This window comes from Wickerhamomyces ciferrii, contig 00158 (genome assembly GCF_000313485.1).
Source record: "Wickerhamomyces ciferrii WGS project CAIF00000000 data, strain NRRL Y-1031 F-60-10, contig 00158, whole genome shotgun sequence".
NCBI classification, from domain to species: Eukaryota; Fungi; Ascomycota; class Saccharomycetes; order Phaffomycetales; family Wickerhamomycetaceae; genus Hansenula; species Hansenula ciferrii.
Genome location: NW_011887582.1, coordinates 41,952 through 59,022, shown reverse-complemented (window position 1 = coordinate 59,022; position 17,071 = coordinate 41,952). Strand labels below are relative to the sequence as shown.

General features: G+C 30.5%; 5 protein-coding genes across 5 annotated transcripts; 3 read left to right on the top strand and 2 right to left on the bottom strand.

The window, feature by feature from the left end:
- Positions 1 to 8: 8 nt before the first annotated feature.
- BN7_4426 (Pantothenate transporter) lies at positions 9 to 1,490 on the bottom strand (the record flags this gene model as incomplete). The annotated part of the gene is made up of 1 exon (XM_011274986.1): positions 9 to 1,490. The coding sequence occupies one exon, from the start codon at positions 1,488 to 1,490 to the stop codon at positions 9 to 11; it is 1,482 nt and encodes a 493-aa protein (XP_011273288.1).
- Positions 1,491 to 2,289: 799 nt separating this feature from the next.
- On the top strand, positions 2,290 to 3,489 carry BN7_4425 (uncharacterized protein; the record flags this gene model as incomplete). Its single annotated transcript, XM_011274985.1, has 1 exon — positions 2,290 to 3,489. One exon carries the CDS (start codon positions 2,290 to 2,292, stop codon positions 3,487 to 3,489), a length of 1,200 nt encoding a protein of 399 aa, XP_011273287.1.
- A 187-nt stretch (positions 3,490 to 3,676) lies between these two features.
- On the top strand, positions 3,677 to 5,776 carry BN7_4424 (uncharacterized protein; the record flags this gene model as incomplete). The annotated part of the gene is made up of 1 exon (XM_011274984.1): positions 3,677 to 5,776. One exon carries the CDS (start codon positions 3,677 to 3,679, stop codon positions 5,774 to 5,776), a length of 2,100 nt encoding a protein of 699 aa, XP_011273286.1.
- Positions 5,777 to 9,627: 3,851 nt separating this feature from the next.
- BN7_4423 (MCT family MFS transporter) lies at positions 9,628 to 11,139 on the bottom strand (the record flags this gene model as incomplete). Its single annotated transcript, XM_011274983.1, has 1 exon — positions 9,628 to 11,139. One exon carries the CDS (start codon positions 11,137 to 11,139, stop codon positions 9,628 to 9,630), a length of 1,512 nt encoding a protein of 503 aa, XP_011273285.1.
- A 2,175-nt stretch (positions 11,140 to 13,314) lies between these two features.
- BN7_4422 (MCT family MFS transporter) lies at positions 13,315 to 14,880 on the top strand (the record flags this gene model as incomplete). The annotated part of the gene is made up of 1 exon (XM_011274982.1): positions 13,315 to 14,880. One exon carries the CDS (start codon positions 13,315 to 13,317, stop codon positions 14,878 to 14,880), a length of 1,566 nt encoding a protein of 521 aa, XP_011273284.1.
- Positions 14,881 to 17,071: the final 2,191 nt, after the last annotated feature.

Below are 17,071 nucleotides of genomic sequence, written 5' to 3'. Positions count from 1 at the left end.
ACATGCACTTATTTCTCCTTTTCATCTTTCAACTCGGCTGATATTTGTTCATTAACTTCTGTAACATCAAGTAATCTATTTTGATTCTTAACAAATCTTGCAACATAATAAGTAATTGGAATTTGTAAAACACCCAATATCAACGAGACAATATAAGCAGCTCTATAGAACGGATATTGACTTGAAGTACTCCAAAGTACAATAGTTGCCCAGATTAAATTTGCAATAGCAGAAGCTTGTGCAATACCTAATGTAAATTTAGCTTCAAATTCTGAACGTCTAAGAAATTCTTGAGTCCAACTAATGAAAATTGGTCCATATGCCCAACTAACACCACTAATCAAATAACCAAACCAGACACAACCTTCAGAAGGTGTAATCAACAGGAAAACACAAGAGACAGCGTTGAAGATCAAAGCAATTTGTAATACCAAATGACGACCTTTATAATCTGCAAGCCAACCAAGAATTATATTACCAATCAATGCAACACCTTGAGCAGAAGTTGGAATGTTGTTAATTTGACTGATGGAATAACGTTCTAATGATTGGATATACAATGTGAAATAACCTGTTGCATTGGTGAAAATCATATAACTAGTGTATGTGAAAACAATAACATAAAATGGCCAATCCAATAACATTGTTTTGATTTCTGATAGTTTAAATCCATGAAATTGAACTCTACTTTTAACAAATCTTCCTTTAGCCACTGTTTTATTTTCATCATTTAACCAAATAGACCAACAATTTGGTTTATAAGGTGTATTTGGAATTGCAATAAGACCCCATAATGCCAAAGGTAATGTAATTGACCCACAAACAATGAATAACCATTGCCACCCAGCACGACCACTAACACCATCTAAATTTTCATAAACTGCACTCTGTAAATAACCAGAAAACATTGAACTAATATTTGATGCACTATATAAAATACATGCTCTTTTAGCTAATTCCTTTTCTGTATAGAAATTTGCAAAAAGGGATAATGCACCAATATAGAAAGGTGATTCAAATAACCCTAGGAAGAATCTAATACAATAAACTTGATTCAAATTTTTTGCAGAAGCTGTTCCAAATGTTAAAACTGCCCAAATGATTTCAATTACAGGGAACCAAACATTTGGTTGGATTTTCAACATCAATACTTGAGAGGGAATGATTCCAACAACATAACCAGCTTGCCATATTGAAAGAGCATAGTTATAATCATCACCAGTCATATTCAAAGCTTGTTTCATACCAGAAACATATGCATTTGTGAAATTTGATTGATCTAAATGACGAATAAAATATCCATAACAACCCCATGTAAGTAAGAAAAAATCTAATTTTGTTACAAGTCTCTTTTCAGGTTCTGGTTTTGGACCATCCCATATAGTTTCTTTGAATTTTTGCCATTTAGTCCTGGTATCTGGTGTTAATGTATCACTTTGAGTATCACCTTTAGATTGGGTATCAATTTCAATTTGATCCTTGGTTGACATTTTGAAACCTTGAATGGAAACTTTCAGCTATTGAATTCGATCTCACCATTAAAACTGTATAGACGATGAGAATTTGTGACACTACTGAACTTTTAAGTAGTCTTTGAAGATCACCATGGCTTTAGCTATTCCAACGGTTTTTTTGTAATTCTTAATTGTCCACATATATGGCCATGATGCCACAATAATGATTTTTTGAAAATCTCAGACTCTTTATTCTGCAGTTGAGTTCTGGGCTCTGGAGCTGAGTTCTTGATTAGCAACCAGCTTAGATGATATCAGGTGTTTACCGTTTTAAAAGAAGCATTATCTTCAATAGTTGTTGTCATCAAATCTCAGGGGTTGTTGTTTTAATTGTCGTGGTCGTGGTGATGTTTTTGGGTCGCGAGAAATTGTTAGTATAACTGAGGCTTTCGAAACTTTATGGTTTGAATAGATTTCTTTCAACGAGATTGCTCAAGAACGTTGAGATTACAATGTGATTTGGTTAGAAACAAGCTTTCGATAGTTGGTGGAGATTACTTGATATAGACAAGCTTTAAACCGGCTGAATGATTCAAAAAATAAACGGATGTGTTGTATTCTTGTGTTGTTATTGTCAATGCACTGTGAATTAATGAAATATGCCACAATCATAAAGAGTCAATTAACCTTATTAGCATCGGGAAAGAATAGAAATACGAATATCAGTCCTAAATTTATCAACTCCTTGAAGGTTCATGTATTGGTATAAATATGTTGTTTGCTTGATATTTTCAGTTCTCAAGTTTTTTTGGCACATAGAAACAGAAGATCAAAGATGAGCACCGTTGATACTTATAGATATTATTCAGATTCACCAGGAACATTGTTGTCTGGAGATGAATGGGAAAAATTAAATGAATCCCATAACCCTGATCCAAATGTATCATTACCAGAAGGATGGCCTCAAAAGCTTGAAGGTCCACTAGTATGGACTGCTGAAGAATTACACAAAGATCCAGAATCATATTTATATATCCTTTCAGAATCTGATTTGAAAGAGATTGATGTTGCTATCAAAAATTATGACTCACCCCTTGATAAAGTTAATAAAGATACTTTTTCATTACCAACATTAGGGCCAAAACTTGAAGAATTTTCATACAAGCTATATTTCGGTAACGGTGTTCATATAATCAGGGGATTCCCAAGGTCAAAGTATGATGAACGTCAATCAGCTATTGCGTTTTTAGGTGTTTCATCATATATTGGAGACTTAAGGGATGCACAAGGTTTGAATAGAGCACTTACACATATTAAAAGTATTGCTCATATTCCACGGAGTGAGAGGGCACCAATTGGAGTTTCTCAACAAACTACTGATCCACAAATGTTTCATAATGATTTTGGTGGTGATGTTGTTTCATTATTTGTCAATGAAGTCCCTAAACAAGGTGGTGAATCACTAGTGACTAGTGGGTATACTGTTTATAATGAACTGGCTGCTAAGAGGCCTGATTTATTGAATGTTTTAGCTAAACCGAATGCGTTCAAATTTAGAGGATCACCTGAAGATGGATCTTCATTAATTCATTACGTTGATGGAAGGTTTTTCACACAATTTTCAACCAGATATTTTATTGGATTTGGTGAGTTAGAAAGAGATACTTCAATTCCTGAACTCACAGAAGAACAAAAAGATGCATTTGGTGCATATCATTGGATAGGATTCCAAAATGCTTTAGTTCATAAATTACAAAAAGGTGATATTGAATATGTAAATAACCTATTCTTACAACATTCTAGACTGGGGTATGAAGAAGATATTACTCAGGGAAGACATGTATCCAGATTATGGTTAAGAAACTCCAAATATTCAGCTCAGATCAAGAAACCAAAAGTTACGCAGGATAAATATGATGCATTTTTCCCTGAAAAGTATGAGCAGAAAATCCCATTGAATGAGATAGAAGAAGATGCGATTAAACTAGAAGCTGGTGCAGATTCTCTTGATAAGGTATATTCCAAGCCAAAGTAGAATAAGACGCTTAATTTGGACACAAATATTGGTTTTCACTGTTTTGTAGGTAACTCATTATACTGCTTAGTAAGAATCATATAAATTCGCGAAGTTATATGAACTTCATCAACCGCCAAAAAGTTGATCTTGAAACCAATATTTCAACTTTAAAGCTCAACTCAGATCTCATATCCCAACTCTCAGTATGGTCAAACCAAGAAGCACAGAGTCGAAATTTGTCAGAACAGTCCAAGCTCAGTTACTAGGGGATAAACAGGATTATTTGATCACAGCATATACGCATGATCTTGAAATCAACAAAATTTTAGAAGATGGGAAAATCCAATTAGTACGAAGAATTAGAGTCAATGAAGGTGCTATTACAGATATTACTCCAGTGAAAACAGGTTGTGGTAAATATAGAGCTTGGTTGATCATTGCTTTCAATGAAACTCGTTTACAATTCCGTGCTTTCAAAACTATTGATGATGATTTCATAGTTGATGATTTCCCAATGAAATTTCGTGGTACGATTCACCATCTTATTCCAGGTTCATTAAAAGAAGATTCACATCATTATTTCTTTACTTGTTTTGCTAAAGAAGGTTGTGTTTTCATATTCCGTCAAATTGGTAGAGGTTTTGCTAAAATGCAAGCACATCCAAATTTCAAAACAGTTATGAAGACTAAAGATTCAACAGGTTTGAAATTTTTCATAAGACCTGAAATATGGACATATAGTATGTTCTTGTATGATAATGGTTATGATATTCTCACATTTGATATAGCACCATCAGATGAAAGTGCATTTGTGTTCTCATTGGTTAGAAGGAATGGAATGGGTCAATATTTTTACTCAAATCCGATGTGGAAAGAAAAGATGTATGAATCATATATTGATAATTGTTATGATGATCCAGTATTGGAACCTGTTGCTCCAATATCTACAGTGTTAAACTGGGAATGCTCTTTACTATTCAGTAAAACTTCAATTTATCTAAGAGGTTCACCTTATAATCTTGGGGTAGATCAAAATTTTGATATAAATTCTATTAAGCTTCCAGAAAATGTCGAAATGGAGTTTCATGGTGCTGAGCATATCGAAGGGTCATTTTATAGATTTGTGTTTTCCAATAGGGAATTTGATGTTATTGCTACAGCTCCATACCTAGATAAAACTTTAATTATTGAAAGAAATGGTGATTTGAGTTTATTAACATTGAAAATGGAAACTGACAGGGGATTTGATGGTGCAAAAGTTGAAGAATTGTCACTTTCTAAAATTGAAGGTTCATTACCATCTAATATCCAGTTTTTAATGCAATTGAAATCAAATGTTTATATAACAAGATTGGAAAATTCAACTACATTAATTTTTAAAATTGATAATAATAAATTGGAAATTATTCAAGAATTAATTGATAACACTATTATGATTGATGGTGAATTTTATAAAAGAGAATTACCAGAATATAAATTCCATTCAGTCAGAAATCCAGATGGGAAATCTGAATATATTGCTATAGAGAACAAGACTGGGAATGTTTTCATACTTAACAAATTCGAAGTTGAAACTGATCATTTTGATAAAAGATTCAAACGTGTATTGGACTATAAAATCATTAATGATCAAGTCTGGGTATTACAAAAAAATAAATTAATTCAAAATGCTGAAAGTGAATCACCAATAAAAACAAAATTGGACGTCATACAAGGGAAAATCTTGGATAATGGTGAGATTACAACTTTATCAAATGGTTTAATTAAAACTGGAGATAATGAATATAAAGTTTCATCATCTTCAATCTCAGTCATTGATTCTTTAAGATTTAATGGTGTAACATATGTCGTTTCTGGTCATTGGGATGGTTCAATTACAATTTATTCACCAACAAGTGTTATTAAACAACAATTCTCCATAATGTTTGTAACAGATATAAGATTATTAGAAGCAAATGGGAAACTTTACATCATTGTTGGATCTCATAAAGGTGAAGTTGGTATTTTTGATGATTCAGGTCGTATTGATTATATATTCATAGGTGAAGAACCAGTTGTAATATCACCTGCTAAAAATAATAAAGTCATTGCTAGTACTGTTGGAAATGCATTAGAAATTGAATTTAATGAAAATGGATTGAAAAAGACTTATTTGGATATTCTGTATGAATCGTTTTTGAATCGTTCTGCTGAAGGACATGCCTATGCTGAAGGTGATGATTCTGGAGTTGTTGGGTTTGATGGGATAACTCATGAAATTCAATTGTATAAAGAAGATAGAATTCAAAGATTTGACTTGGTATAATTTAAATATTGACATAAATTTGATTGAATCATTTTAAGATATTGTAAATTGTATATTGTGTTAATATTGCGTGTCCTACTCAAGATTATTCTTTTTTTTTTTTTTTTTTTTCTTATAAAAATTTTCTAGCTGCTTGTATTCGACTAACTTCTTAATAATGTCAAGACGTTAGCAACTTCTTCTGCAGTTTTTGTGTTCTAATGGAACGCCCATGAAAAACCTACTAAAATGGTCTCGTATGTGCAGGATCCATTTTAAATTTATGGTAATTCTGCGGAATACCCTCTCACATCAACAGGATTTAAAAGACTTATCCGAAGTAAAAGCATCAAATGTATTACATTCAATCGGCCAAATTGCATAAGAATGAATTTGAGAATAATCAGTTTTGTACTTAACAGGCATCTCTTTTGTTTTATATTCAAATTAAGATTTTGACGTGGATGTCAATATTTTATTTTGGTTTAAAAAAAAGGTTATATTTTAGCTTCAAACATTCTTTATAAAGATGCTTCAATTGTTACTGGTTCCTGGTTATTTGGAATAGGTACTTGAGCTTAATATATATAAAGATTATTATTTTTCATATTAAAAAGAATTGATACTTGACGTAGAAGAATCCAAGCTATACAGAATTATATAAATTTGATTATTTGATGATAGATTCTGTGGGCTACGCTGATATTATTCCTCATTTGTCATGAGGAAGTAAAATTAAATAACTCTGCAAAAGGTTGAGCTATAACCATATAATCAAATCGAATTTAACCATGAGCTGCTTAGCGATACATGTTGAATTGACTCTTTTTTGATATAGTCTAAATAAATTTTCAGAATAGCTACAACACAATGTTTTTATTGAAAAGAACGATAATCTTTATGTATTAGAGCCCACGTACCTATCTTCTGTTAAAAGACCAGCAACAATTCAGACTCTCTCTATAAAGATGTGATTATATATCAAAGATTCTTAAACGATTTTGATGATATTTGATGAACAGATACCTCCGTTAAAATTTTCATTTGAATTTCTAATGAATATTATAATTTCTTTTGGAGATACTTCAACTTTCAGACGTCGTCTGAATTATTTCTTCAAGTTGAGTGAACTTGAAGCTCTCATAAACACATATGCAAGGATATAAGTACCAGGGAATAACTACCCCAAATGGATATCTTGTAAGCTGTAGTTAATAAAAACTTTAAAAATTACATTACTAGTTTAATAAGTTCTTAATTTTTTTTTCACTAGTATGCAGGCCGAAAATTTTAACTAGATGACATAATCATTATATTATACGTATATATTTTTACGTATATTAATTAGGCAACTAGTAAATCAGCAAATTTGACAACTATATTTTACCAACCAAATGGATATCAAATGTATATTTTGATCGAATAGTATCACTGCTTGCTTGTAAAGTATTAAATGAGATACACGCATATTTTTGACCAACAATATATGGTTTAAAAGCTAATGAAAATCCTGGCGTGTCGATTAATAGTCACAAACTGTACTCATATATGATAATTGTATAGGTTATGGATTATATTATAGGTTTAATAATAAATGATGATACGCTAGAGGGATTATATTAATACTGAAGCGTCTTATGGATATTGTTTCTTTTTAATAACTGAATATCTAGCATGTAAATCAAACACACTTTAACTAGTATAAGATTAATAATACACAATGTTTCTAATATCATTGCCATGTAACAACGAAGTTGTAATAAGAAGACAATATATATAATCAGCTACGACGTGAAAAAACCCCATATATGATTGATATGTTGAAATAACAACGTTCATTGTATTAAAATTGAAAAACGACAAACCCCAATCATCACGATTTCAGTACCTATCTAAGTTCAAAAGAGCCAGTAACATGAATAACATGTGATTGAGTTATAATTAACAACATAGCTAAGTTAGTCTATAAATGAAAAGCTAATTCACATTAAAACAACTTTTCATGTCATGAAAAAATCCTTGTGTACTCGTGCGCTATTAAATATTGTAGATTAACAACAAGCATCTATAAAACACAAAGGACCCAATATACATTAAGTATATAGAATAAAAGAAAAAGAAACCCGGCCAGGAAAGCCTAATTTTGAGAACAAAGCTTAAAGAATAAATGTACAACGCGTATAATAGGCTGCTTTTCATACCATAATGAGAATATCTATAATATTGTACAAGTTTTCAATTGTTCAATGAATTGAAAATTATTGTAAAATTTTGCACTACAAGAGTGGACTTAACAAGTCCATCCTAAAAGTTATAATGATACACTGAACTCAATATGTTTTATAACTAAACGTCATTCAAATATTACTACAATCTAACACTCATTTGGTGAAAAAAATAATTGAATCTTTATGTATTTGAACTTGAACGTACCTATCTTTTTTTCCAGAAGACCAGTAACAATAATAGTTCATCTATAAAGATGATTAATATTTCAAAGAACTTTATTTGAACTTGATAATATTTCATAAAAGATATTTCTTGTGAATGATAACCTTTGAGATACCTTCAACAATCAGATGTATACTTTCAATATCCGAAGGTGCTTGAAGTACCATGGAATAAATTTCAAAGTATACTATACTTTGCAAACAAGTATGTTATTTTGATCAAAAAAAACAATTGTTAGGAAAAACATAGACGTTAGTGCCCTGGCTTTGCAAAAGTACAAATGTTTATCTAAAGGATACTAAAATTGATCAATATGAAGAATCAAAAGTAAAAATTTTCAAATTATTATGAAAAAATATTCGAGAACTGTATAGTTCGCGAAACCGATACGCATATAATTTACACTCTGTAATAATTTATAATTTACTATAGCATCAAATTATATTCTGAGTCGACTGACCGTCAAAATTACAATAGCGAGTACTTAACAATGAAAAGCACAAGATAGATATAATAACATTCGCTTTAATTAACTTAAATTAAATAATCAAGCAGAGTAATTGAAATCTACACGCGTCGATATTCGATTGATATGCTGCCTAAACGTATTCTGCAAAATTGTAGCCAAAATTATATAATATATTATAACAGGATCATAAATTGTCCTTTTTAATAACTTAACTAATATATAATATTTTATTAAAGTTAACTACGTTTTTTTTGATATGATCATTACTTGAATTAGCTCTATAACTACGACAAATACATCAAATACTTGGTAGAAAAGAAAGATAATCTTCATGTATTAGAGCCCACGTACCTATCTTCATTCAAGGTGACCAGTAACAATGCAAACTCTCTCTATAAAGATGATTTATATATCTCAATTCTTATATGATCTTGATGATATTTGATGAATAGATATCCCCGTTAAAAATCTTCATTTGTTGAATTATGAAGATTGATAATCCCTTTGAGATACTCCAACTGTATCTCTGAACTAATTCAAAGGTTAATGTACTCTGTATATAAACATATTTATGGATGTATCTCAAAAACCATTTCTAACATTGGTTTCCTTAAGATAGAAATCAATAAAATAGAACACATCGTTGTCAAGTAAAAAAACCATAGCCACTGAACACTGAACATTGAACAAAGTTGAACAAAGTTGAACACTGAAAATTTATATTATAAAAAAATTTATTCGAATGACATAAGCATTATATAATCAGATAGCAGCTGTACGTATTTTCAACAATTCCTTATCATTTAAATTTTGACAACTAAACATTAATTTATATTATAAATATGAAAGATGATTGATCCAAGACTAGTACTTTAACGTACATGTTATTTTTTGTGTGTATAATACGTCTCAAAATCATATAGCTAAACCCATTGCATTTAAATAAATTACTTCAAAATTTACACAATTTCAAACCAACACAAGCATATCTACACAAAAAATAAGATATTATACCACCAACATTCAACATCCCCGCATAAATAATCATCTTATTATAACGATCAATAGATCCATCACCAATAACAGCACCACCTATAGGGATACAAATAAGCATCACCAATGCGACAATTAAATACATTGTACTAAATCTTTTACCAAATTGATCAGTTCTTGATATTTGACCACAACATACTGGTGATAGGGATAATATTGAACCTGAACAGAATCCGTATAGTGCAGCATATGAATAAAGGATTTTTAAGTTATAACCAAATGGAAGCCATAAAATAAAACTTACTAATAAACAACCAATTAATGTTAATATGACAACGTTAAATCTACCTAGGAATTTATCTGCCATATAACCTGGAATATAACGACCTAAAACACCCGTTGTATTAACAATTGTGATTAATAAATATGATGTGTTTTCACTAAACCCTCTTTTAATTGCATATGAAGGGAAGTTAATGATTATAACCATAAGTGAAGATTCTGATAATGCAACAGCTAATGTACAAAATGCAAATTTTGCTTCTAATAATGATTTATAATCAAAGATATCCAATAAATAGATCTTTATGAATTTTCGAAGTTTTGAGGATCTTGTTTGTGTCCCTTCTTCTTCATCATCAATTTTATTTGATAATCTTTCCTTAACAAGTGTTAAAGAAAATGCAAAACAAAATAAACATATAAATGATAAGATTCTTAAAGCCCATTTAAATCCAACTTTAGGATATAAAGCTCTTAAGATCAAAGGAAAAACAATACCACCTATAGAACCACCAGTAGTTGCACAACTAATCGCTGTAGCTCTATTTTTTTTAAAATAATGAGATACAACACCAACAAGAGGACTCATCATCATTCCTAACCCCAGACCATTAACAACCCCAAATGCTAAAACGAATTGATAAACATTTTTAGCATTCCCAGTGGCAAATAATCCTGCAGAAAATAAAACAGCACCTATTGACATTGGAGCTCTTGCACCATTTCTATCGAAAAATGAACCAGAAAAAACTCCAGAACTAAAAGCAATAAACACATTAATGGAGAAAATCCATGATACTGCACTTGCCCCGACATTAGCTAATTGATGTGAAGAAACATATGCTTCAATTGCACCTGCTGAATTAACCATTCCAAAAACTGGGACAAGACCCATAAATGAACCGAAAACAACTAGATTAGCCTTTAATCCACCTTCAGGGAATTCTAAGTCTTCATCTAATAGTGAAACAGTACTTTCAAATTCATGAATAGTTGGTTGTGATTCTGTTAGGCCTCTATCATTTGAATGAGTTTCTGTATTTCTTGTATGTAAAGTAAATCCTGAACCTTTTGCAATATTATTATTGGTTTGATGTGATGTTCCAGTAAGGTTTGTTAATTCGATAGTTGTTTCTTGACCATCATCATCTTTCTTCAAAGCTTTTGGAACTGGTGATATATCAGTCATCTTTGAGTATCACAGGTATTGATGACTACTTAATGAATTAAATGTGATGAAAGAAAGGATCTTTGAAAGATTTATTGAGATCACTGATAAAGGGAAAATAGTTATCAATGGTTATGAGTTATGAGTCAATGGTCGACCGTTATTAGGTGACGGCTTTAAATCACTTTTGAGGGTTGTTAATCCGAGTTAGAAGGTAACGACGAAGGTAATATAGGCCATCTGAACATCTATGATCTGAACTACAATATTATTCTAGTATTTGAAAACTATTACAACATGGTTTTGATGGATCTTATAAAAGAATCGTTTAATATTAACCTTTCCATGTATAGACGATCTACGACTTGAACAAATATTGTAATTTGTTGAGATAACAACGTTTTATTAAAATTGAAAAACGATAAACCCAATCATCATGATATCAGCTGTACCTATCTAACTTGAAACCAGTAACATGAATAACATGTGATCGAGTTATAATTAGCAACATAGGTAAGTCAGTATAATATGGAGTGTATTTCATATTATAAAAAAACACATCAATTCTTTGTTATGATAAAAACTTTATACTCACAATTATACATCATGTAGATAAACATCTTAATTATCTAGCGGAAGAAAGAGCTGTATCCAATAAAAATTAGTTAGTACAGGAATGATGACAGCTTTGACTATAGAATGCCAGAGTTTCAATCCACACCATTAATATTAATAAGGAAGCTGGAAATTTCAGATCTGATAAAGAATTAATTAAAATACAAACTTGAATTATCAAATTAACAACGAATGAAGCCATAAACATTGTCGTAAAAAACTGAGTGTAAACCCACTGAACATTCAGAATTCAATGAATGAATCTATTCTTCTAGTATTATCCTTCGAGATCAATTAAATGTGATAAATTGAAAATTGAATTATAAAATTTTGCGCTTTGAGAGTGGGCTTAACAAGTTTATCTTTAGTATAGTGCTAGTAATTCACTTTTAACAGCTTATCAATGACCATTATGCTATCATGATTTATAGACTGTCTTATAGAACACTATACTATACCCACTTTATGTCAACCATCTCAACTGCCAGTTCAGTGTTCATCGATAATGACTCTACTCCAATGAAACACAGCTCAATTATTGAAAAAATGCTTAAATCTTTATGTATTGAACTTACGTACCTATCTTCTTTTTAAAAAAGACCAGTAACAATATATAGTTCATCTATAAAGATAGTCAATATTTCAAAGAACTTTATAAGAACTTGATAATATTTGATGAAAGATATTCTCTTGAATGATCATTGATGTATCATCATGAATGTAATTGATTATCTTTGAGATATCTTCAGCAATAAATAATTTACAAGAAGAGATGTATAACGCAAAAGATTCCAAACATGGAGTAAAGTTCCATTCAATTGTACTACCTAACGGATTTATCTTCATAACACTCTAGTGATATTGTTTAAAGAAATGGTAAAGAGAAAAGAAGGTAAAATTTTTCAACTTTTTAATAATTATGAAAATAACTACTGCTGATGTAATCAATGTGTAATCAGTACATAAAATTAAACACAACCACAAGTGACAACAGAATTAATTGTAAGTCTCGCCAGTATTTTTATTCCTATGTAATCATACCACATAACTTATAAACACCACACAATTCTAGTAAATTCTTTAAAAAGACCCTGAACAATCATCGGTCATTACCGCAGTTTGAGTATAACGGAATCCCAGTTCCATCGCGCAACTTTTCTTTTTCCCACCGTTTAAAATTTTTTTTCTTTGCGCGATTCAATTCAACCGTTTGACATTTAAAATTATGGCTTAATGGTATAGACATGAACAACTTGAATATTGGATTATCAAGGGGTATAAGATCATTTATTCAATAGATTTTTAGATCAATTGAATCTCTGATGACTCATCATGATGACTATAACTTTGCTATCTTAAAAACTAATTGGATTGACATGATATTATCCACTTACAAAAATGCTTCTATACCGTATAGGTATATGTGTCGCTCATTCATACTGTATACTGCAGAAGGCATCAACTCAGAGTCATTTTGTTAAATTAACAAAATCATATATAAAACTAGTCATCTTTCCACTATTTCAAGTCTTTATACTATCTTATAATTGACTACACCATACATACAATTAAACTATAGGTATGACACACAATGATTTCACTCCTACTCAATCACCATTAGAAACTTCCAAAACAGTAGTTGACTCACAAAATGATTATTTTGATCCAAGAAATATAAATGATATAATCACTAATCCAAATGTTGGTTCAAGTTCAAGAAACATAATTAATGAAGATGATGATTTGAATTCACAATCTGGCCATAAATCCAAAAAACATAATGATATAAATGAACATGATATTGAATTACAATCAATTTCATCAAATGATACAGTTAGAAACCAATCACCAAATACTCAAGATGATAAAAATGATTCTAAAGAAGCAATGTTTGCCAATGATGATATTGATTATCCTGAAGGTGGTCTCCAGGCTTACTTAGTGGTATTTGGTGTATTTATGGGTCTTACACCAACTTTTGGTATATTAAACACATTAGGTGCTATTGAAACTTATATTTCAGAAAATCAATTAAATGATATTCCATCATCAACAACATCATGGGTTTTTTCAGTTTTCCTTTTTGTTAATTTTACAAGTTGTATCTTTTCAGGTACATTTTTCGATAGAAATGGTGCAAGAATTCCATTGATTGTTGGTACTTTATTATTCTGTGGTGGTCTTTTCGCTACTGCAAATTGTAAAACAGTTTGGCAATTCATCCTTGCATTTGGTGTGCTTTGTGGATTTGGTAATGGTACAACTTTATCTCCATTAGTTTCAGTGGTTCCACATTATTTCAATAAGAGACGTGGATTATTTATTAGTATTGCATCTACGGGGGGTTCTGCAGGTGGTATTATCTTCCCCATCATGTTAAGAAAATTATATGATACCGTTGGGTTTGCATGGGGGATGAGAATTTTTGGATTTGTTTGTTTAGCATGTCATTCAATTGGTATAGCATTTGCTCGTGAAAGATTACCACATCAAAAATCCAACAAAACAACTCTACAAAAAATCTTAAGTTATACATATGCATTTGATATTAATTCATTTAAAGAATGGAAATTTGTATTTGTTGTACTTGGTTGTACATTTGCTGAAGTTTCAGTTACTACAACGGCAACTTATTATACATCATATACAAGAGTCCAAGGAACATCATTATCAACAGCATATTTATTAACAACTTTGGTTAATGTTGGTGGTATTCCAGGTCGTTGGATAACTGGTTATTTATCTGATAAAATTGGTAGATTTAACGTTATGATTTTCACATTAACATTTACATTCACTGTTGTATTAGTCATTTTATTACCATTTGGTCATCATCAAGGTGCATTATATGCATTCTCACTTATATGGGGGTTTGCCACAGGATCAATTTTTTCATTATTATCAGTTTGTTGTGGACAAGTTTCCAAGACTGAAGATTTTGGTAAAAGATATAGTACAATGTATTTTATTGTTGCATTTGGTACAATGGCTTCAATCCCAATTGGAGGTGCTATAATTGGTGATCGTTCTGTAGCTAGTTTTAATCATTTTATGATTTTTAGTGCTTTAACTGCTTTGGCTGCTGCTATTTTTTATTCTATTGGGAAATTTGTTTGTGTTGGGTTTGGTTTAAAGACAAAGTTTTAATTTTGGTGAAGCTTTTGTTTATACGTACTATAAGTTATTTTTGGGGTATCAAAAGTTGTTTTAATAGATTTTAATAATTAATATATAATATAGAACATTAATATTTAGCGCTGTCGTATGTAAATTTATTTGGAGTCAAAGGATTGACTGCTTTAATCTAGACTCAATAGATTTTGAGAATTGGATTCAATTAACCTTTGAACTATTTTTCCAAAGATTATATCAAAGTAGATAATAATATCACATTAAGGAAAGTCAGATATTTGGATTGACAGCCAATCTTAATATCTACTCAACTACATTTTTCATATAGTCTGTATTATAAGGAAAAATAATAAATCATCATATTGATATCAGTACCTATCTCTATATATTTGGACCAGTAACATGATTATCAACTCAGATGACTTTGTATATGGTGATTACCTAGTCGATCAACCCAATTTCATTCAAACGATATGCTTGGAATGTTAAAGGTTGAAATAAAGTAGAATTGAACATTCATGAAATGGAGATTTTTATTGACTTTACCAGAAATAAGAGACAGAATCCTATTTAGTCCATTGCGTCACAGACAAACTTTTGCACTATACCATATCCTTGTTAGTAAAGATTCTTAATCAACACGTCATGATCAACATGATTAAATTGACTTATGAAATTAAACATGAATGAAGTCAAGATTCATATCTGACCCCTTAACTTACTAGTGATGTACGCTGGAACTTCGAGGAACACTATAACTATAACATGATAAGGGTGATAAATTCAACTCATTTGAAGAGTGCAGGGAAAATATTTTTCATATTCTTCGACATCAAAAATCTAATGGTGTAGTAACCTGATGAGTTGTAACTTGTAAGTGGTAACGACTATTTAATACTAATTAAATTACTTTTTTTTGCCCTGTGTATCGTGTATGTACCAAGTATGAAACATCTGATACAAAAAAAATTATATTAGAAAACATATAAACTGAATGTACTTTTGATAACTGATGTCTTCATTAACCTTTGGGATTTCTTTGTACAGACATGTGTTTAGTACCTGGTGTCTTGCTATTACAATATACCGGTTTCTTTTTGTTGAAACAGTTCCGTTTTTTTGTGGCCGACATTTTTACAATAGTTGCATTTTAAGACTTTTACTGTTTGAACTTCATCATACATTTATCAAAGTTATACAAATATTCCATTCATTCATCTCAATAATAATCATGGATAATCTAAAGAGATTTTGATGATGAGAACAGATAATGAGTATAACTATTTGAATAGACATAAAATGGATTTCAAAAAAAAGTATAATTGTTACTGGTCCAAAAGTTAATGCTGGGTATAAAAACCTGATGTTTGTTTAAGGATAGGTACTTAACTTTTCGATGAAATCTTTCATATCTTTGATTTAATGTTGAAGACTGGAATTTGTAGTATTGTAAACTCGACTGTTACTCTCTGTCTGAAGTCCAATTATGAGATGCACAGCTAAATTAAGTCTATAAATTCATAAATTCTAATACTGTGTTAATACAAGTATAAGTCAAGCTCTGTGAGATTTCTACGATAGAATTACCCAGATAACAACATGAAGTATTCTAATATTCAATATATCAAGTAAAATTGAAAATTGATTACAATTTTTGCGCATCCAAATTATATCATTACGTCGTTAACAAAACTTGAGCAACATTAATTAATGTGAGCAAATTTTACAATTAGCAGTACATGATTAATCTACTATATTGTGCATTGACTACAAGTCTTCATATGGTAAAACATAATTAATCATCATATTGATATCAGTACCCATCTCTATATTTGGACCAGTAACATGATTATCAAATCAGATGACTTTGTATAAGCTAATTAGCTAGTCCATCAAATCAATTTCATTCGAACGATATGCTTGGAATGTTGAAGGTTAAAATGAACTAGTGCTAGACACCTTTTTTTTGACTCTTTACAATGATTATCAAAGAACAAAACACAAAATTCTTTAAAGCCAATGCGCCACGGAAAGAGCTTTATACTATATAATATTCTTGTTAGTAAACATTTTAGTAAACCTGTCATGATCAACATGATTAAAATTGACTTATGAAGTTAAATCAAATAAAGTCAAGATTCATAGATCTGACCTCCTTAAACTCACTAGTGATGTACACTGGAACTTCGAAGAACACTGTAAATAT